This window comes from Hyperolius riggenbachi, chromosome 3 (genome assembly GCF_040937935.1).
Source record: "Hyperolius riggenbachi isolate aHypRig1 chromosome 3, aHypRig1.pri, whole genome shotgun sequence".
In the NCBI taxonomy this organism is placed as follows: domain Eukaryota; kingdom Metazoa; phylum Chordata; class Amphibia; order Anura; family Hyperoliidae; genus Hyperolius; species Hyperolius riggenbachi.
Window position 1 is genome coordinate 104057277 of NC_090648.1, and position 22732 is coordinate 104080008.

A 22732-nucleotide genomic window follows, 5' to 3' on the forward strand; every position below is an offset into this window, starting at 1 on the left:
GCCGGCTCAAACGGCCAACAACGACAATTTCCATTGATAATTGTGTCTACAGCTGCAGAAGATCGATATTGCTAGGGCATCTCTAACAACCCCCGATGCCCGATCATTACCGATCACACTGCTATTTCCACCCTCCGCCGACTGTCTGAACCCGCTCCGCCGTCTGCCGATCATCGATCCCCGTGCCCTTCCACAGCAACAAAACACATCACTAGCCTCAAGGCTTGGGATGTGCCTCTACAGCATTGTTCCCCAATCTGTCCCCCATGGGATTGTTCATCAATCCATGATTGGCGACAATTCTCACGTGTGTATGTAGTTTTAGGCAAAAGAAAAGAGAAACAGCAGTTTTACAATAAGAGTGCTATGCAAGGTGTGTGTTAGGGATAGTGTAGGAGAGTCGGAGGTGGCTACTTTTGTCAGAATATTGAGGGTTAATTTCTCACACGGATATCCGAGGAGACCTGTGGCTGGAAGCCTCAGCTGTGATAACAGGTAACAGTCCCCTCAATAGGTTCCTTCAAGCTGGAAACCCCGCTTTATGCACAACAACGTATCAACCTTTAAATAAAGTCACAGAGACGAACAGTATAGTTATAGTGAGAATTTTAATGGTACAAAATGATTACAGCTACAGTTTAGGCATTTCCCAGTACCTGGGAATAGGGCTACTTCAATATATGCTTCATCACACTGGTTCATTTATAGAGCATGTTGCCATGGAGAAGGCGGCCATTCTGTGGTCTGACCAATAGTCACAGGAATGTAGTCTGTGAATTCAGCAGGAACCACAGACATTACTGGGCAGCACTGTGGTAATTGCTGAACTGACAGAATGCATTCTCATACCGGCCTCGTCCACAAAATGGCGCCACCGCAAAAGTTTAGCAAACTGGTGCTCTTCTACCTAAAACTTGCCACTGTAAAACAAAGTTATAAAAGAGTATGCTGCCAACAGCAAAACCAGCTTTTCTCCTCCTTTACCTGTGGTTGGCTGAGGAGGGTAAACACTACACGCCAAGACGCTACACATCTCATGGCAGCCATGTTGGGCCTCATGTAGGAAGTGTCTGAAAGAGCTGAAGGCGTGGCCTCCAGGCAACTGACCTACTTGACTCCCAAACTGAAAGGCAGTTCAGAAAATGGAAGGGACAAGCTGAGAAATGACTGCGTTCAACACAGACACTTTTCCCTTCAGACACTTTGGATAGGAGAGGCCGTTAGTTTTTTCCTGTCCTGTAAACATGTGTTGATTTTCCTGCAAATATAGAACACCTGTGTATTTATAAATATAACACTGGATCATGGACCTACATGATGAGGGACCTCTGGAATGGATTCCTAATCCAGAGTCAAAGTAAAATACAGTGAAAGGGTTACAAATATTGCAGCTCATAGGATAACTGCGCTTTCAAGAGTTTTCTCTTCCCCCCACCCCTGCAGCTGCCACCCATTGCCAAAGACTCTATACCTTTACCAACAAAAATCAACATTTTCAGCCACAAGCCACAAAAGCTGTTCTCCTTACCACAAGGGGTCACTGTTTGCTGAATGGGAGAAGTAACAGCCAAACAGAAGCCTCTAGAAGCTGGTAGAAGCGGTAGTCTTACAGAATTGCCAGTGGATAAAGGTCCAGCAGCTTAAAATATTAATTTGTTGGTCCAGATAGAGGGTTACATTTAGGATGTGGCAGCTACTGTACATAAGGCTGTACATGGGGGATGGAAGAAGTCCTAAAAGCACACATCCACGATTAATGTATAAACTGGTACAGAATGAAATCTGAAGGACTATAGGATGCTTATCAAACCTTGCACCATTACTGAAAGGCTCAACCTCAGCATCCACAGATACTAACAATTGGATGGGGATAGGTGGGATGGTCTCTGCTGCGTAACAACATATGTCTTTGAACTGGGTTAAGCCTGGTACACACATCCAATTTTGATCGGCCAATGTTTCCACCTGAATGTAGCATGGGAGCTTATCTACACAATCTCTTCATAGCATTCAAAGTCCGTTGGCTCTCACATGGAGGTGGTAGAATCAAATTGGATGTGTGTATGCACCTTAAGACACAGACATCTTAAAACTCACCATTATCTTGCTTATTGTGATAAATCTGCTCTCCGGCCTAAAGTGTAACTCCAGTCATAGAAATGGGGCCATATGGCTTCCAATGTGGCCATGCTGAAATCTAATAGCTTATTAAATTTAACGGGATCCTGTCATTGTCATCTAAAATCAGCTTTTCAACGTTCCTCTGCTAATGCCTGTAACCACAACTACTGCTTCCACAGCTTCTGAAGAGGTCAGTGGAATGGCCCAATAGTTTTATCCCATCTGATTGTGTTTACATAATCCACTTATGAAGAGCTTGCCTTTATCTCCCATGACTCTACTGACACCAAAGGTGGCCATACAGTTATCGACTTTTTAATTGAATCTGCTGTAAACTGATGCCCTAAAAATTGTCCGATCGATTTCTGAATTGATCATTACACCTGGCGGAAGTTATCGATCGGCAGGGGATCGGGAGCAGATCGCCAGCCCATAGCATCGAACAGTGCAACGCTGTGGTTTGATAGGTTTTAAACAGGTTTCATGCTGAATTCTAGTAAAAATCTATGCCTAGTGTGTGAAAGGATTTGATCCCTCTCTGATCAGATTTGATCTAAGAGAGATCTATCTGATGGTCGATGTGACATGAGGGAAGAGAATTATATCACACAGAGGATGTCAGAGAGCAGCACATGCTGCAATGTCACAGAAAGAACACTCCTGGCAGCTGAATACATTGGTTTAAAAATCTGGTCACAAGCCACGGTGCTGCTATTTTTGGAAACGTATAAGTGCTTACATTTTTTGGCAAAAGTGCACCATTTAACTTGTGTAGGGGACTTGTTACTGCTGCGCTTATTTCACTGCTTGAACTGTTTTTAACTCTCTGCAGCTGAAAATATTGATCACACTTCAGTTAAAAAGAAATGGGTTCTGTCCACTGCAATGCTAAGCGAGGTGGGAGGGATAAACTTTGTGGAAATAATTTATTTGGGTCCATTAATATCCAGGAGTTGCATAAGCAAGAGACCCTCTACCACATAACAGAGAGGAGTCAAGGTTTTCCTGAAACTGGTCTTTATAGGGGAGCTACACACATCACGTGAAAAACAAGTCCCCATTATCAATGTGACAAAGACTAAAGGTGCTGATAAATCTACTGATTTGGCGGCCGATTTTCCATCTGATTTGAGCAACGAGAGATCTGTCTATTAGATGATGTGCCACCAAAATCCCCAGATGTATGGGCACTTTAAGAATGTATTCTTCCTTCACTGATCCTGCCCAGGCACCCAGGTAGGAAGTAAGGGATATATTCCCAGCAGGGACACAATGATAAGTGGGCATTATGGTGGCGTATTGGATAGCACTCTCGCCTTGCAGCGCTGGATCCATGGGTTTGAATCCCAGCTGGGCCACTGTTAAAGAGTTTGTACATTCCCTGTGTCTATATTTCCTCCCACATCCCCAAAAACATACAGATAAGTGGCTTCCATCTAAATTGGCCCTAGACTATGATGGACATATGACTATGGTAGGGATTAGACTGTGAGCCCCTCTGAAGGACAGTTAGTGAGAATACACTCTATAAAGCACTGCAAAAGTGGCCAGCGCTATATAAATACTAAATAATAAGTACCTGACAGACGTAGTCAAACTACAAAAGTGTTATAGTTGTCTGTGCCCAAGAGGAAGCAACTTCCCCACTCTCTGATTCTAGCTGTCATTTGTGCAAGAGAAGAAGGGAAATCTCGTCAAAGTGACATAAACAGCACTAAAACTTAACTAAAGATATAACCCTTTTCTGGGGGTTGCTGGAGTTTCACTTTAAGAGCAGATCTTTAGAAACACACAGAAGAAAACAAATATATATTTTTTTATCCACTTTGTTAATCTCCATATAAACAAAAATGTTTAATTTTGGGCAGATCTCTAATCTTATGCATTGTTGAATTTCTAAAGGCCTCGTCTTGTTACATGAGCCATATAATGAGATCACATTGAGTAGCTCATCTTCACTGTAACGCTTTTTGTAAAATATATCTGTCATGACAACCCCAATCAGGTAGAATCCCGCCTTATGTGAATGTTAGTATGTGTCTTTTCTTCAAGGTTCTGTGAAGCTGCTTAAGGCCCAGCATATGACTCCTCTTGTCTTCCAAACTCCATATCTTCCTTCAAGACCTGTAAAATCAGGATGTGGCTTGCAAGCATGCATTAGCTGCACACATTCCTTCTCATTAAAAATGAAAAATTCTAGACAGTGGAGTCCTAAGCCATAGATATGATCCTCAAAATATGAATATCCTAGCGATAAAGGCTCCTCAGGATCTTCATGAAGTACAAATTCACATTTTACAACAAGACTATAACTAATGCGTATAACAGATGGAAAAAAAAGGAAAAAGAATGTTCACTAGATTTCCAGCCTGGAAACTGAAGGAGTGGTGAGGATATTACAGGTTGTGTTAGGCTAATACTTTATCCTTGAGCTTGCAAAGCAAGGACAAGTCAACGAGGGATTGTGCAGTTTTCTGTTCAGGCCCCAAACCTGAAATAAAAGGTTGTCCTTATTTTGTATCAACGAAGCGAAGAGCAATAAAACCAAATAGAGCCTCCATAGAACTAGGTGCTGTAGAACCTCCGTAGAACTAGAGCATTCGTAGAACTAGGTGCCGTAGAACCTCCGTAGAACTAGAGCATTCGTAGAACTAGGTGCTGTAGAACCTCCGTAGAACTAGAGCCCCCGTAGAACTAGGTGCTGTCATCTGTAAATTGGTTACAGAGATGTGGATCCAAACTGTTTCCAATAACAGGGATCTGTTACATGAGGTTATGTTCTTCACATACAAAAACGGTGACAGAGGTCTCTATGTACACAAGAGGGCAGTGTGTGGGTAACTGGTTTCATCCCAGGGAATGACAATGGACAGGAGATGTTCACGATCAGTACAGGTCACTATGCTGTTCTACCTATATTAGATAAAATAACTATCTAGATCATCGGCTGCACAACGTAGAGCTACATCTTGTATATGTGCTGCTTTTGTTGTACAAACTATATTGTATTGTGAATCCCCAAATATTTTGCCGACTGTCCTGAGATGGAATCTGAAAAGTAGTCCCCGTATTTAAGGAATTTAATATATTTCAGAGTCCCTGTAATATTTCCCTAATTATTTCACTTGTGGGTTGCTTTCCATGCAGACTGGAAGGGGGGGCTGAAGGGATGCTCAGCTGTCTGCCTTCGTATCTGCGGAATGTCTCGTTTTGGCTGCAGTTACGAAACTCTGATTGTTTGCACAGCTTTATTGCAGAGCTATCTTTAGCATATTTGATTTTCAACAAGGACTGTCCGAATGGTAGTTTCATCCAAGAATTGTCGGGAGAGAAAACTGCAAACTTGATATATGAATTGACAGCAGGTACTGCTTGCTGGTGGCTGAACTGAAAGCACATTCCAGGCATGTTATCTTAACCAACGATGGTTCCATCTTACGTTTATTCGTAAAACCACTTTCAGCTTTACCAGAGTAAGTGCAGTCCTGTCTTGAGGCAGCTTTTTGGCAAGGTTGGCTTCATGGAGACAACGGAAGCGAGAGCGTATCGGTTAAAGGTGCTGCTGTTAAAATAGGGTTCAAGCCTTTGACCAGGGTTTGAATCCTAGCTCAAGCCAGTTCGTAAAACAGTAAGGAGTCTTTAAGCAAGGCTCCCTAATGCTCCTGGTCACCCATGGAAAGTGCTCTAAGTGGCTGCAGCCCTGAAGTGCTTTGAGTCCACTAGGAGAAAAGCACGCTATAAATGTTATAGGTCCTGTCTTCTACTATAGTGAGGGGGCAGATGACTCCAGCCAACAAAAGCAAACGTTTTCCTCATCAAGAAAACGCTGTCTGGATTCTGCAGGATAAATTTGGACAGCAACAGCGAGAGCACTTCTGGCTACATCCAAAGCTCTGCTGGCTTCATCCCAGCATTGACAGGAACATCTTCATCAGACCCCGTTTCTTTTCCTCCCAGGGAAAGCTGCGCTTGTGGCTCTGTGGAGAAGGTGCCAGGAAACAAGCAATCCTCTGTTGGGTAAATCAGGATCTTCACATTGCGGATTGGTGCTCTGATCCCACGAGATGGTTAGAAAGGATTCCCGGGATTTGGAAGATGGGTGAAAGGAAAAGGGTGCTTTGACAGTCATGCTTAACATGGTGCAAAGTTCAAATGCACAAATGTGACAGGAACACATCTTCACAGGGTCAGGGGTTCAATTCCAGGTCATGCTCCATCAATAGGAACTGGCTGATGGGAGGGTCAGCCTCTTCCCAATGTAAATTCTGCAAAAAAAAAGTAAAATCAAACAAGTGCAGAGTAAGGGTCCTTTTACACAACAGTCAGTTATAACTGAACAGAAGGTATTTACGATTATTCAGGTTGGAGTGAGCATATGAGGTCTCTCACAATGCATCACCGCTGAATATGCAAATAATCAAAACCTCCAAAACTGCTGTCTCATTACAGTTGTCCTTTAACCTCCCTAACAGTTATACACGTTTAACAGTTATACACGTCAATACAAAAACATGCTGTGAACAGTATTGATGTGCATACACGTCAATACGCTCCTGCACTGTATACTAGACCCTTGCTTGGCACATTTTGGCGAGTTACAGGGAAAAAAGGGCTAAGTTGATCACTTTTTGCACAGAAATCCTGGGGAAATTGAACGCCAGGAGGGTTAAAGGACAACTAAAGAGAGAGGTATATGGAGGCTGGCATGTTTATTTCCCTTTAAAGGGATACTGTAGGGCAGTGCTGTCCAACTGGCGGCCCGCGGGCCACATCCGGCCCGCCAGGCCTCCTGTTGCGGCCCGCTCCTCTCCCCGGGATGCAGGCATGGCGTGCGCTATGAGCACCATGCCTGCTCCCTCTTGTGTGGCCTCTCCTGTGTCCCCGCTGCCTCACAGCTCACTAGCTCACTAGCTCAGACCTCACAGATCGCGGCGACTGAGGCTAACAGAGTGCGCATATTACCCGCACGGAGTACGTCACATGCGGAAGTAAAATCAGTCACTTCCGCATGTGACGTTCTGCCGCGCGGGTGTTATGCGCGCGCTCTGCTTGTTTCAGTCGCCACGATCTGTGAGGTCTGAGCTAGTGAGCTGTGAGGCAGCGGCAGCGGGGCACAGGAGAGAGGTAACGGGCGAGGCAATGGGGGAAACGCCTGTCACTCTCACTGGGGGGCACCTGTCACTCTCACTGGGAGGCACCTGTCACTCTCACTGGGAGGCACCTGTCACTCTCACTGGGGGGCCACCTGTCACTCTCACTGGGGGGCCACCTGTCACTCTCACTGGGGGGCCACCTGTCACTCTCACTGGGGGGCCACCTGTCACTCTCACTGGGGGGCACCTGTCACTCTCACTGGGGGGCACCTGTCACTCTCACTGGGGGGCCCCTGCCACTCTCACTGGGGGGCACCTGCCACTCTCACTGGGGGGCACCTGCCACTCTCACTGGGGGGCACCTGTCACTCTCACTGGGGGGCACCTGTCACTCTCACTGGGGGGCACCTGTCACTCTCACTGGGGGGCACCTGTCACTCTCACTGGGGGGCACCTGTCACTCTCACTGGGGGGCACCTGTCACTCTCACTGGGGGGCACCTGCCACTCTCACTGGGGGGCACCTGTCACTCTCACTGGGGGAGCACCTGTCACTCTCACTGGGGGGCACCTGTCACTCTCACTGGGGGGCACCTGTCACTCTCACTGGGGGGCACCTGTCACTCTCACTGGGGGAACACCTGTCACTCTCACTGGGGGGCACCTGTCACTCTCTAACTTGGGGGGCACCTGTCACTCTCTAACTGGGGGGCACCTGTCACTCTCTAACTGGGGGGGACACCTGTCACTAACTGGGGGGACACCTGTCACTATCTAACTGGGGGGACACCTGTCACTTACTGGGGGGGCACCTGTCACTATCTTCTGCCTATTTATGTGAAATGCTCTCTATTTATGTGCCTCATGACTGCTGAATTTGTCGTGTTGGGGGCCTCATGATTGCTGAATTTGTCTTGTTGGGGGCCTCATGATTTGTTGGGGGCATCACGATTGCTGAATTTGTCTTGTTGGGGCCCTCAAGATTGCTGATTTTGTCTTGTTGGGGGCCTCAAGATTGCTGATTTTGTCTTGTTGGGGGCCTCAAGATTGCTGAATTTGTCTTGTTGGGGGCCTCAAGATTGCTGAATTTGTCTTGTTGGGGGTCACATGATTGCGAACTGCGAGACTATGGAAAAGCTGAATCGTCATCATGAAACAATAGCGTTAAACCTACTTTTTTAGCTTTTAAAAACGGAAAATAAAACTGGGAGGTTCTAAAAAAACCCACATTTTTCAGGAGTAGGATGGATGAAATTGTTTATCTTCACAGTTTATTTTCAACTTGGATTTTCCATAATGTTCATGTATGAGTTAAAACCTTTGTATGTAGTTTAAATTGCTGTTGCCACTTTGCGATAAGTGACTTTTGGGTTGCAGTTTGGACACTCGGCCTCCAAAAGGTTCACCACCACTGTCCTAATCTAATGTCCCACATTGCTAAATTCATGTAAATTTGTCTCCACCTGTGGCCACACCCGCATTCTGGTCCATGGCCACACCCATTTTTCGGCACGGCGCTCTACACTCAACGCAACCCTTGTGGTTTTTGGCGCGCTGCGCGCGCCACACATCTTCACCAACATCTTAAATTGCATTTTGTGGAAAGTGCTGCCAATCTAATTGTCCTTTAATTGCATTTTTTCCTGGGGGGGGGGGGGGGGGGGGGTTGCTGCGACTCTAGCAAGAACCTTCGGACCTCCACCATGGGGTCTGAAAAAAAAATGGCCCTCCATGCCCATGAAGTTGGACAGCACTGCTGTAGGGGGTCGGGGGAAAAGAGCTGAACTTACCCGGGGCTTCTAATGGTCCCCCGCAGACATCCTGTGTTGGCGCAGCCACTCCCCAATGCTCTGGCCCCGCCTCCGGTTCACTTCTGGAATTTCTGACTTTAAAGTCAGAAAATCACTGCGCCTGCGTTGCCGTGTCCTCGATCCTGCTGATGTCATCAACAGCGCACAGCGCAGGCCCAGTATGGTCTGTGTCTGCGCAGTACACTCCTGGTGACATCAGCGGGAGCGAGGACACGGCAACGCAGGCGCAGTGGTTTTCTGACTTTAAAGTCAGAAATTCCAGAAGTGAACTGGAGGCGGGGCCGGAGCATCGGTGAGTGGCTGTGCCAACACAGGATGTCTGCGGGGGACCATTAGAAGCCCCGGGTAAGTTCAGCTCATTTTCCCCCGACCCCCCTACAGTATCCCTTTAAGAAATACCAGTTGCCTGGCAGCCCTGCTGACCCTCTGCCTCCAATACTTTCAGCCATAGACCCAGAACGAGCATGCAGCAGATCTGGTGTTACTGACATTATTGTCAGATCTGACAAGATTCGCTGCATGCTCGTTTCTGGTGTGATTCAGACACTTCTCCAAGCAAACAGACCAACAGGGCTGCCAGGCAACTGGTATTGTTTAAAAGGAAACAAACATGGCAGCCTCCATAGTCTTCTCACTTCAGTTGCCCTTTAAGTTAGTCAGTAAATGGTACTATCCCGATTCAAAACTTCTTGATGTACATTTGTCACTGTAATTACTATGTCTACCAATTCTGTATTATGTACCAATGTCGATATTTTGCACATACCGTTGTCTATATTATTATGTATCCCATGTGTGTTTCTCACTCTGTACAGCGCCAGGGAATATGTTATTGCTTTATAAATCAAAAATTATAACTTTATAAGCCTACAAAGAGTTCAGCGCCAGGGGGACGTGCTTAGCAGCTCGTCCTATTGCCAAAGTCTCACCTTAATACTTATCTGGAAGGAGGGAAGCCTGAAATGTCTGGATTCTTTTTGATTACTTGGCAAAAAATAGTAACTGTACGAGGAGTCTTATGACCACTATGCATATGTTTTCAAAATTATGTTAATGGGAACAATTCCCAGCTAAGCAAGCTAATCAGCTGTCCAAAGTCCATCTTTGCTTAGTCTCCATAAAATTACTAAAGCAAACAATACACTGGCCGACTATCGATATACACCGGGCTATGGAGTGGGTACAACAATCATCCGACTCCAACTCTGACACCTCAGTTAATGAAACCACCAACTCCAGGTACCCAAACATTTCTCCGACTCCAACTCCTAAGTCCTGGATATACAACAGATTTGATCTCAGTGATCAAATCTGCTGTGAAATCGGTAACACAAACGTTGCCCGATTGATTTCCATCCAAGATCAATTGGACAAGATGGAAAATTTTGCTCAAACACCAGCGGGTTAGGAGCGTGTAGCTAGTGGCGTTTGCTTTGGCAACAAATGATGCAGTTTAGCGGCAGTACACTCACCTGTCTGGCTGGCTTGTGTCTTCCCAGGTTGGTGTTACAAGCCTCCTCCCCATGTCTCCTCTTCTCTTCCATGCCATGTGACACAAGCCGACTTTCAAACACTAGAAGCTCCGGCAGCTTACACGCCAAAGCTGTAGTGTTTGAACTAGCTTGTCACATGACCTGAAAAAGACGAGGGACAGGGGGAGGAGGAGACCCACTGCATGAAGTTAAAGCACTAGACCCGGGAGGATACGCACCAACTGGAAAGGTAAGAGTACTGCTGCTAGCCAGGGGAAGGCGTGGGGGCTACTTGTCAGGCAGGCGGCAGCGCCACAGATTTTAACCACTTTCCCCATCACTACAGTATATCTATGTCAGTTGTGCCACCCTCCAAGCCACAGCCACGTAGATATACTGACCTGCTTGCAGCCTTTTTGTGCAGGAACAGGTGCGCTTCAGAGCGCACCCCCCGGCACTGTCAGCTGCCTTACTAATTGGCAAAAGGGAACATGTTCACTTGTAGCCAATTAGTGACCCCCCCCCCCCCCTCGGATGAATGATCACCGCTGTAGCAAACAGCGTGATCCTTCATCTCTCCCCCTCCGTGGTCGGAATGTACAAAAAAAATGCCCCTGCAAGATGAATATCTCACCTTACCTGGTTCCTGCGATCATCCTGCAGCTCCAGCCTCCATTCACCGCTCTTCACTCAGCCCTGTGACGCTGAATATCCGGTTCCCGGCTTGATGACGTCATCAAGCCGGGACCCAGTGTTCGGTATCACAGGGCTAAGTTGAAGCGCGGTGAATGGAGGCTGCAGGATGATTGCAGGAACCAGGTAAGGTGAGATATTCATCTTGCAGGGGCTTTTTTTTAACGATCTGGCCGGGGGGGGGGGGGGCATAGTGGTAAGGGGGGGGGGGCACATCTGGCTGCCCATAACAGATGGTGGGGGGATCCACATCTGAAGAGGGGGGTTGAAATTATTGGGGCCCATCAGGGTAATGGGGTGGGGGATTTCATAATGGGGGGCACATCTGATGGTCCTGAGGGACATAACTTCATGCTGGGGGCACATATGCAATAATGTGGCGGGGGGCGCTAATCCTGGGGGTATATCTGGCTATAATGGGGAACACTGATCCTGGGGACACATCTGGCTATAATGAGGGGTGCTTAATTGGGATACGCAGCTATATCTATCTATCTATCTATCTATCTATCTATCTATCTATCTATCTATATGTATATGTATATATATATATATATATATATATATATATATATATATATATATATATATATATTTGTGTGTGGGGGGTCGCAAATGCGGGGACACATCTGGCTATAATGGAGGCTGATATTGGGGGGCACATCTGGCTATACTGGGGGGGGGGGGGGTCTGATACTGGGCACACATCTGGATATCTATCCTTGGGGGACTTAATACTGATGGCATTTCTTTTACCTACTGTAGCACTTTGTATTTTTTAGTAGAATTTAAGAAAACCTGAGAAATAATGCAATTTTAACGGTTTTCCCTCTTTTTTCCCGCTAAAATGCGCAGCAAAAAAAAATTCTCGGGACAAAATATCCCCCAATGAAAGTCTAGTTTATCCTGAAAAAATGATATCTAGATCATTTAGGTGTCGTGAGTAGGGATAAAGTTATTGCTGACTAAATAGGGACATAGCTAAAACGTCAAAACTGCTCTGGTCAATAAGGGGAAAACAAGGTCTGGATGCGAAGTGGTTAACCACTTGCCGACCGCACGCTTATACCGTGCGTCGGCAAAGTGGCAGCTGCAGGACCAGCGACGCAGTACTGCGACGCCAGCTGCAGGCTGATTAATCAGGAAGCAGCCCCTCGCGCGAGCGGCTACTTCCTGTCAATTCACGGCGGGGGGCTCCGTGAATAGCCTGCGGGCCGCCGCAGGCTAAATGTAAACACAAGTGGAAATAGTCCGCTTTGTTTACATTGTACGGCGCTGCTGCGCAGCAGCGCCGTAAGGCAGGTCGGCGATCCCCGGCCAATCAGCGGCCGGGGATCGCCGCCATGTGACAGGGGACGTCCTGTCACTGGCTGCACAGGACGGATAGCATCCTGTGCAGCCCCGATCACCGGGGATGAGCAGGTAGGAGAGGGAGGGGAGAATTTCGCCGCGGAGGGGGGCTTTGAGGTGCCCCCCCCCGCAACAAGCCTGCCCACCAGAGCGATCAGACCCCCCCTGCACACCATCCCCATAGGGGGGAAAAAAAGGGGGGCGATCTGATCACTCTGCATGAAACCTGATCTGTGCTGGGGGCTGCAGAGCCCACCCAGCACAGATCACAAAAAATAACGCTGGTCCTTAAGGGGGGGGTAAAGGGTGGGTCCTCAAGTGGTTAAAACTATTTCATGTTAAAATCGATTCAAAATCTGTGTTCACTGTGTTCATTGTGTAGATCCCTCTCTGATCAGATTCCATCAGACAGGGATCTATCGGATGGTCGTCTGGTGGCCATCTACAAGTGTATGGCCATCTTTAGTAACCTATTTCTACTGGAAAGAAGGATTAAAGAAAAAAAAAGACAGCAACAAATTATTACTTTTAATTCACAAACTATGTCTCCATTTACCCACTTCAGGACCACAGTGCTAAACCCCCCTAAAGACCAGGCTATTTTTTTTGTTTAATTGGCCACTGCAGCCAAGCTGCAGGGCCGCACAACACAGCACACTAGTGACCCCCCCCCCTTTTCCCCCACCAACAGTTTCTGTTGGTGGGGTCTGATTGCTGCCCCCCCCCCCCCCCCCTTCCCGGTGTTTATCTTTTTGGGGGAAAATATTTGTTATTTTATTTTTTACTATTTTTTTTCTTAAACCCCTCCCTCCCCCCATCCAGCGAATCATGGCGATCAGCTCTCATAGGCTTCACCTTATAAGAGTCGATCGCTCTCTTCTGCCTCAGGGGGACAAGCGTGCCACACGGCTGTCCCCAGTACAGTGGTTTCGCCGTCTAACAGATGGAGACTGAAGGCGGGGCGGAGCTCCACCCCCCAAGCAGGAGATGCGCACGCAGCCTGCACGGGATCCCCTGCAGTAGCCGGCCCCAGGACTTGACGCCAATTGCCATTAGGCAGTCCTGGGGCTGCTACGCCCAATGGCGTGGGGCGGTCGTAAGGTAGTTAAAAGCTCTATGGAATAAAACATGCAATTATCAGTGTAAAGTGGATCCGAGATGAAAAACTAATTATAACAAGTAACTTCTCTACATATCTTATCTAAGGTTTAGATGATTTACACAGCAAATCTAGCTGCAAACAGCTTCAACAGTTTATGATTATTTATTCCTGTGATGCAATGAGAGCAGCCATGTTCTGCTTGTAATCATTACATACAGGCAAGCTGCTCTGCATCTCCAGCCCTCAGCCTGTGAAAACTTCACTCCCCTCTCTCCTCCCCTCTGCCATCTCTTTATCCTCCTCCTGCCCAGACTGAGCTCCCAAAAGCCCTTGTTACATGGGTCTCAGAGTGACTAGGCGCTGGAGGAGCTGTGGGCGAGGCTTGTTTAGTTTATAGGGAATTAAGGTATTAAAAAAAAAATTGGCTTGAGCAATACCCTATAAACTATACGTAAGGAACACAATTATGCAATGAGTAAAAGTTTATCTCGGATCCACTTTGAGGACTTTATTAGTAGTACTGGAGTAGAATCATTGAGGTCTCCAACTCTCCAACAGTTACGGGGCACTGTGCACTGGTGATGAATAGATGGGTCTGCATGGTCATGGATCGGATATAGATCCTCTAGAATTAAGGTCTGTCCAAAACCAATCCTCAAGGGCAGAGGTCCTTACACTGATAAAACCAACTGATGGACTGAAAGGTGTGGTTCATCATGTAGTAAAACATTTCTCCGTCCATCCTAAACAATTGATTTGGCCCTCGAGGACTGGAGTTGGACAGCCCTGTATGAGCACTGTATTGTTGGAGCATCAAACACTAGAGTTCTATTTCTAGAACTTACCCCAGGCCCAGGGCCAGAACGTGGGAGATGAATAAAGAGGGGATAAAAACTTTCAGGAACTCTGCAGAGAAAATGCCTCCTTTCTTCATGGCTCCGGTCTTTCTCATGCTCAGAGACCCGGAGCGCTTGGGGTGGCGGAAGTGAAATTCTCTGAAGAGATGAACACAGGATATCATTACAAAAAGGGACAGAATCCATGCCAAGTAGTACATCCATTACAAATATGCATAAACAGTAGATGGTCCAATTATACAGCTTTGTCATAATAGATATCTCAGTAGGAAAGATGTGCTTTCCCCGGATGTATGAACAATCTTTTAAGAATACGTTTTTTGTTGTTGTTTTTTTGTGAATGGAGCAAGTAAGGATGAGAACTCAGTTTGAGTTATTATCTCTGGGCACCTATTGGGGAGTTCCCCAAACTCCTAATTAAAGAGGCAATGGAGTGGCATATAGTACAATGCAGTGAATTATTTGGGATAGCCACTTTTTACAGTCATTTTTCAGACTTCAGCATCAGAAACACTTCCTATAGTTATATATTGCTATAGATTGGTATGTAGACCCGCCCTCCCAGTGATGCTTAGCCTAGGCTGATTTATATATGCAGAAAACGCCCCCAAAGAGCATTATGGGAAACCAGGAATTATTTTTACTGGCTATAAATCTCTCAGCAAACAAACATTCTGCAGAGCTCACCTTACAGGAGTAAAGATATTGCCACCTGTGATATATTCTGTAATGTAAATCAGGGTGAGAAAAGATCTTACAATGGACAAACACCGACTAAATGATTTATGAATGAACATTGTAAAAATGACTATAAATTGTATTCATTACGGTATTTTTATTAGTTCCTCTTTAAAAGCTATTTCCGTTTCTTAGGGGTTTTGGTGTTCAGGCATCTCCAACACTCCATAAACATGACATGATGTTTCGATGAGGGCCTGAGCCCACTAACGCAGTTGTGCGCAGTTGTGTCCGCTTTTCAGCATCTGTAACATTGATGTGTTGCTGAAAAAAGGACACAACTGCGCACAACTGCATTAGTGGGCTCAGGCCCTTACAGTTTTGAAAAACAGTTACCAGAAAACAAGAGTATGATGTCAAATTTCAATTAAGAGCTTACTTAGGAGGGATATTTTCAGGTCTACTTGACCAATCAGATACCCAGTCTGCACTCTTCTTCAAAGCCTCCTCTTCCTTCTCTACATCTGCATCTTCTTCCTCTGACTGAAAAAAAAAGAAACAAGATTACTTCAGTGAAGTACTTTCAATGAATGCACAGTAAAATGGAAACATTCCAAAGTAACCCTCTGCTACTGACTGACCTCATACAGCTGTCTTTGTATGAAAACAGAGACTCCTATTTATCTACTTATATATATATATAAACAAGAATTCTTAATTTAACAGGTACTACACCCAACTTTACAAAATCCCTGTCCACTTTCACTTATCAACCGGCCCCCTTTAATAAGTACATAGATGAAACAGCTTAAAGCAGGGGTCAGAAACCTTTTTGGCTGAGTGAACCATAAACGCCACATATTTTAAAATTTAATTCCGTGAGAGCCATTCAATATGTTTTAAACTGGCACAGGGCACATGCGCAGCAGAGGGCTCACGCCCTTGTTGCCATGGTGATGTGTATACAGTTGATCCTCCAGGCAGTGGAAGTGTCAGACACGTCTTCAGCTTTTCTTGGGTTTCAGCAACATCAGCAATTTCCTCAAGAGCTAGACAGAAGAAATACCGAATAACAGCTTGTACAATTAGCTAGCTGACTTGGGGGTTGATTCACTTTGTAGGATAAATCCCTGCACTTTGGCCCAATAGGCTGCCTGTCTGGTGACAGGCAGTCTATTGGGCCAACCAAAGTGCAGGAATCTTGTCCTACAAAGTCACTGGACCTGACAGGGTCCAGAGTTGGACAATTGGAGCAGCAGTTTAGGGAGGAGCATGAGAAAGTTAGTAGTGTATGCTACAGCAGTAGCGTGCCTACTCTGAAGATTTTACTTGCTCTGTCCCACTAAGCTGTGCTGCTTGAGCAGTGTAGCTTAGTGAATCAACCCCTACTGACAGTGGCGTAGTAATAGGGGGTGCAGAGGTAGCCAATGCATCGGGGCCCTTGGGCCAGAGGGGCCTCCGAAGGGTCCACCCTCTATCACAGTATTAGTTCTCTATTGGTCCTGTGCTTGTAATAATCACTTCTATAGATGCTTTGAATAGTTGTAATCCTTAACACACTGTTCACCATCCCCTTCTTGCAACTCTGACACTGTTGTTGTCCTTGGCAGGTTTTGTTGCGCCATATCAATTGTTATGTACAGTATATAGAGTGCTTGGGGGGCTCCATGTAAAACTTGCACTGGGGGCCTGGGGCCCATAGCTCCTTAGCTACACCACTGCCCACTGATTTGTCTCTGAGCCAGATGTAGCCATCAAAAGAGCCTCATCTGGCTCCCGAACCATAGGTTCCCTACCCCTGGCTTAAAGTGTACCCGAGTTGGGGACTTCTTCTCACGCAGTCTCCCCACCGCCTCCTTGTTCATCCGCAATTTCCCCAGTAAGTCAGCCAGTCGGCGCAGGCCAGCCGCGTGCGCTCCCTTGTCTCCATACCGTTGCCATGAACGTTCTGCACCTGTGAATGCAGAATGCTCCCGGAGACAGGAGCGTAGTGGGAGTGTGCGCACGCCTGGCCCGCTGACTTTTCGGGGCCAACTGCGGACAAACGGGGAGGCGGAGGAGGAGGACAGCATGGAAGTGATAAGCTTGGAGAGGGCTGGAGGAAGCCCCAGGTATGTATGTTTTTTTCTTAAGTCCACATCTCAGGTTTACTTTAAAGCGGATCTCCAGCCTAACTTTAAAATCTAGCAGCCGTCCGGTTAAAGAAAGTTATAGTTACCCACGATGCCTTGTCCCTTGAAGCCGCCCCGAAGACCCTGAATTAACCTGCCTTTTGGCGTGTAGCCCCTGCGATTTATGACTTGTCATTGATGGTGTATTGTTTATTCATTATCTATTCAGACCAGGGCCGGGCCGAGGCAAAGGCGAGAGAGGCTGCAGCCTCAGGGCGCAGTGTAGGAGGGGGCGCACAACTCACTCAGCTATCATTCCCTGATTGTGTTTGAAGCAGAGAGAAATAAGAAAAGGGGATACATGTCAGTGACTGCAAGCCAGATAACTCGAGATTTAGGGTGTTTGGGGGCCCTGGGGCACCTCTTAGTCTAATAGCAATCAGTGTGTGACAGCTGAGGTGGGAGGGATGGAGGGGCGCACTTTGGTGTCTCAGCCTTGGGTGCCGGAGGACCTTGTCCCGGCTCTGATTCAGACTGTCTGTTTGGTCATATCTAATACGTCCCCCGCAGATCTGTTTAAATTGTTTTTATTCAGGGATAAGTCCCTAATAAATATTGATATTTTTTGGATGAACATGTTTACTTTCTGCAATTCTTTGCGCTTAGCTGTTTTCTTTGTTGAAGTACTGTATTATATATTTATCCATGGCTTCTTACTGTATTTGATACTGCAGTAGTTGTTGATAGGCTTTATTTACTTTTGTTCACCTCAGTGAGGCTAGAACTGCTGTCACTCACTTTCAGTCCTGGTGACACCTTGTAGTCAAATTTGTAACTTGGTGTCACAGAGATCGTGAATGTAATCATGTAATGTAATAGAGGTCAGCAGTAACAACCTGACAATGGCTATTTTTATACAATTCTCTATCCAAAACTAAAAGAACACATTTGGGCTGTAGTTGAACTTTAGGGCCAGTTGAAACAAGTGACTGCTCGTCGTTTACTGTCGGGACCCACCCCGTCCTGCATTGAGATGAATAGGAGCATTCATCTCAAACCGTTTCCATTGATTGCATAAGGGGCATGGTTGATTACATTTTCTGAGGCGCTGCATGTAGCTTCCAGCATCGGCTATATTTGCCGTTCCGGATCCCTCTAAAGGCTCAAAAAGCCACACGGCCACAAACTGTTGGGGAACGATGGCAAACTCTGTAGTAGAAAAGCTGTCGCCCATGTTAACCGTCCCTCTAATACCCGACCTATCATTGAGATTTGGGGCTGCCCAGGTTTTTCTTTCTGTCTTTGTTGGACAAGTTTTCTCTTACTTCCTACTTCATGGCACTCATTACTGTGAGCTGAATGCTGGGTAACTTCTCATGAAATAGGGTCAGCAACTCTGCTAAAGATCAATTGTTATGGCCAAGACCGAAATGTGTCCCCCTCCCAGCCCTGTGCCGTGATGCACATGACACGGTCACGTCACATGAAGGTAAAGCGGTATTTAAACTTATGATGCACCTGCTGACATGGGAAGTATGTGACTGAAAGGAGCTCGGGGGTGACTAAGTGTAACCAGGCAGGTTCTTCCAGCACAGAAGGAGCTGACAGCATCCAGAATAGCTTGGTAAGTATTTGAAGGAGCCCTAATAATTAAACCCCCTCTGTAATGTGTGAGTGACTGTATAAAGCTTTACAAGTCACACTCGGTTTGTTGTGTCTGGAATTTCTCTATAAAACTTGCAGCAGCAATAATCCATCAACATATAAAAGTACATTAATGCCTCAATAGAGTCTATATTTGAATCAGGGATGAACTGAAATAACCAGAAATTCCAGTTATCATAACAAAACCATTAATAACTATTGAGGAATGCAGTAAAGATATGACAAAATGTATAATGCGGCATGTGGCATACAGAGGAATAGGGTATACTTAGGCATGAGGCAAGGCTGGGATTTAGTATAAGGAGGCATGTGGTATAGAGAGGACTTGGGTATACATAGGCATAAGGCAAGGCAATGATATTATATAATGAAGCATGTGGTATACTCATGCATGAGAGAAGGCCGGGATTTAGTATAATGAGGCATGTGGTATACAGAGGACTTGGGTATACTTAGGCATGAGGCAAGGCTGGGATTTGGTACAATGAGGCATTAGATCCACAAGGAAGCAAGGTCACCGGTGACTGACAAATAGCTAAGTTTGAGACACGAGGTACAGAGAAGACTGAAGTCACATGCAGTATGATCTGGAGATGAGGCATGTATGACATACAGACTGGGTGGAGTTATAATGTACAGGGAAGCCTAGGGTCACACGAATCACAAAGTACAGACAAGACTGAGGTATAATCAGGAGTAATGTACAGATAAACATGAGGTACAGTGTGAGGTTTAGCCAGACTACGCTACAACATAAAGTACAGTAAACACACAAGTGTAATAAAGTGTAGTAAGGTATAAGAAACAGGGGAAACTGAGGTGTAATGAGGCACGAGGTACAGGAAGGGCTGAGTTATACAACAAAATGTGTTGTTAAGAAGATTATGGTATAACTAGCAGATCCAAGCCCGTTTAAAAATGGGCTCTAGGGTCTGTTTCTTGCCGCCGCCTGTCGCATTTTACTGCACGTGCGCGCACACCCACCGCCCACGCGCGCACCCGGCCGCCCTCTCACACGCCCACCCGTCTCCCTGGCCCCTTCCCCCTGTCTCAGTGAGGCTGGGTCCGTGCTGCGCACATTCGCAGTAGCAAAAATCACGGACCAAGCTACACAGGGACAGCGTGACGCAGGGACACAGAGGTTTTATTATAGAGGATAAGGCATGATACAGAGAGAGCACTGAGATAAAAAGACAGGTATGTGTTTGTGTGTGGGGGTTCCCCCATGCCTTCTGTGTCCCCCTCTGTTCCCTCAGTGTACTGCAGAGAAATTCAATTTTACCAGTTTAACAATTAAAAATAAAATTTACAAGGTCTTTATAAAAAACATTTTTGACCTGTTCCTACAGATCCAAATTTCAAATTGTTGTTGACATTCATATCACCCCCTTCCCTCCGCCAAGTCTTTCTTCAACTCTTTTTTGATCTTCCCTCAGTTTTTCGTTCTTCCCACCCAATCATACTCCCATTTCTTTCTTAATTTTTGGGTCATCATTCATTATCGTATCCAAAATTAAATGTTTGGCTCAGGATTGAAGTGGATAACCTACCTAGTATTCTGCTTTGCTGCAATCTGGCTTAGTATTCAACCTCTGACAAGATTCCACGAGGGCTTGTATAATGGAAAAAAACACATTCTCTGAATTATTAGAGTTACAGATTTCCCAGCAAGCTCATGGTGAACAGGAACTGCTAGGAGTGTGTAAGGGGCTGAAAGAGACCAAAAAGCCTCCTTACCAAAAATTATGCAAAACAGCCTTCTTAAAACAATACCTTCTCTTTAAGGCTACTTACACACCAAGACGTTGCGTTTTAGGGGACGTTATGGTCGCATAACGTGCCCCTAACGCAACGCATGGTGGTGCAGGAGAGGACGGTAGAGTGAGCCGCGTTAGGCGGCTCTATCCGCATAAGGTCTCTCAGGGTGGCGCTGATTGGCCAGCGGGACCACGTGATGCGGAGCGAGACACTCCGCATCACGTGGTCCCGCCGGCCAATCAGCGGCTGCCAGTGCAGAGCATATTAAGTAGCCATGTGCGCGGCTACTGTAGCGGCATCTCCCCGCCTCCTCTCCGCCCCCCCACTAAGCATGTGCAAACAGTCTAACGCGGCTTAAGCCGCTAGAACGCACAGCATGGTGCACTTTCACTACAACGCGCAGCGTTACATGTAACACAACGTGGGCAGTGTGAACAGCCCACTTGTGTTACATTGTTGTGCGTTGGGGGAGCATTACAGGCTGCACTAACGTGCGCCTGTAACGTCCCTGTGTGGAAGCAGCCTAAAGCAGGCACAATTCTGTTTTAGTTATGCTTAGTTACCCATCATTTTTAGCCCCTATTTGCCTAAGGCCATCTTTGAAACTGCAAATTGCAAACCAAATCGCAAATGCAAGGAGATTTTTAGTTTTTTTGAGTGATTGCGTTTTGTGATTTCTCTTGGCTGCTTGTAACATAAAGAAAAAATGCAGAAGAAATGCAGCATGCAGGAATTCAGCAATCAGGCAAAATGGGATCATAGTGGTATAAAAGGATACCCTTGATTTCCTGTACTTTGAAGATGTCCTTGCATATTGCATGGGATTGGAAACGGATTGCATAATGCTGCCAATCGCATCCAGGTTAAAAGATCCCTAAAAGATGCAGTGTGGGCAGAGCTCTGTCTAGCACTGTATCTTGTGCCAGCTATTCAGCAGTGTTTAAGTAAACTTTTCAGCTACGCTCACAGTGGCTGTTGCAGCTGAAATGCAATGCAAGGGATCGGGAAAGCGGCACCGCATATTGTCTAAGCGTTGCATAGAGTCAATGAAAAGTATGCTTCGCAGTCACTGTTAACCACTTGAGGACCCACCCTTTACCCCCCCCTTAAGGACCAGCGCAGTATTCTGTGATCTGTGCTGGGTGGGCTCTGCAGCCCCCAGCACAGATCAGGCAGCACGCAGAGCGATCAGATCGCCCCCCTTTTTTCCCCCCTATGGGGATGGTGTGCAGGGGGGGTCTGATCGCTCCTCTTGGCTGGCATGTTGCGGGGGGGGGGGCACCTCAAAGCCCCCCTCCGCGGCGAAATTCCCCCCCTCCCTCTCCTACCTGTCATCCCCGGTGATCGGGGCTGCACAGGACGCTATCCGTCCTGTGCAGCCAGTGACAGGACGTCCCCTGTCACATGGCGGCGATCCCCGGCCGCTGATTGGCCGGGGATCGCCGATCTGCCTTACGGCGCTGCTGCGCAGCAGCGCCGTACAATGTAAACAAAGCGGATTATTTCCGCTTGTGTTTACATTTAGCCTGCGCCCCCGCCGTGAATTGACAGGAAGCAGCCGCTCGCGCGAGCGGCTGCTTCCTGATTAATTAGCCTGCAGCTGGCGACGCAATACTGCGTCGCTGGTCCTGCAGCTACCACTTTGCCGACGCACGGTATAAGTGCGCGGTCGGCAAGTGGTTAAAGCACGTTTTGCAGCAATGCACTTCATGCAGCGCATCACCATGCCACACACCTTTATAACGCAACGTACCAGCAGCATTGTGAGCATCCCATGGGCATTACAAAATGGCTGTTATTTCACACCGCAACTCACCGCTGTGAACATGGCCTAAGGCCTGGAACCCACAAGCAGTGCTTTACGAAGCCATTTTCGAAGCGCTTGTGAAAAGCTCTTGCTAATATAATGCTTTGTGTGTGATCCCACTTGAGCGATGTGATTTTTGAAAATCCCCTATAGCATTGCATTAGCAAGAGCTTTTCACGTCATTAGTGCTTAGAAAAGAGCTGCTAGTGGGTCCC

The 22732-nt window shown here is 46.7% G+C and overlaps 1 protein-coding gene across 1 annotated transcript in view; it reads right to left on the minus strand.

Annotated features, from left to right (window-relative positions):
* Positions 1-589: 589 nt before the first annotated feature.
* BNIP3L (BCL2 interacting protein 3 like) overlaps positions 590-22732 on the minus strand; it is a 54586-nt gene continuing 32443 nt past the window's right edge. The window contains exons 4-6 of the mRNA XM_068274720.1: positions 15616-15719; positions 14487-14636; positions 590-6386 (exon numbers count right to left, since the gene is read on the minus strand). Coding sequence (XP_068130821.1) covers positions 6338-6386; positions 14487-14636; positions 15616-15719 — 303 coding nt within the window. The 3' untranslated portion in view covers positions 590-6337. The remainder of the gene's footprint in view (positions 6387-14486; positions 14637-15615; positions 15720-22732) is intronic.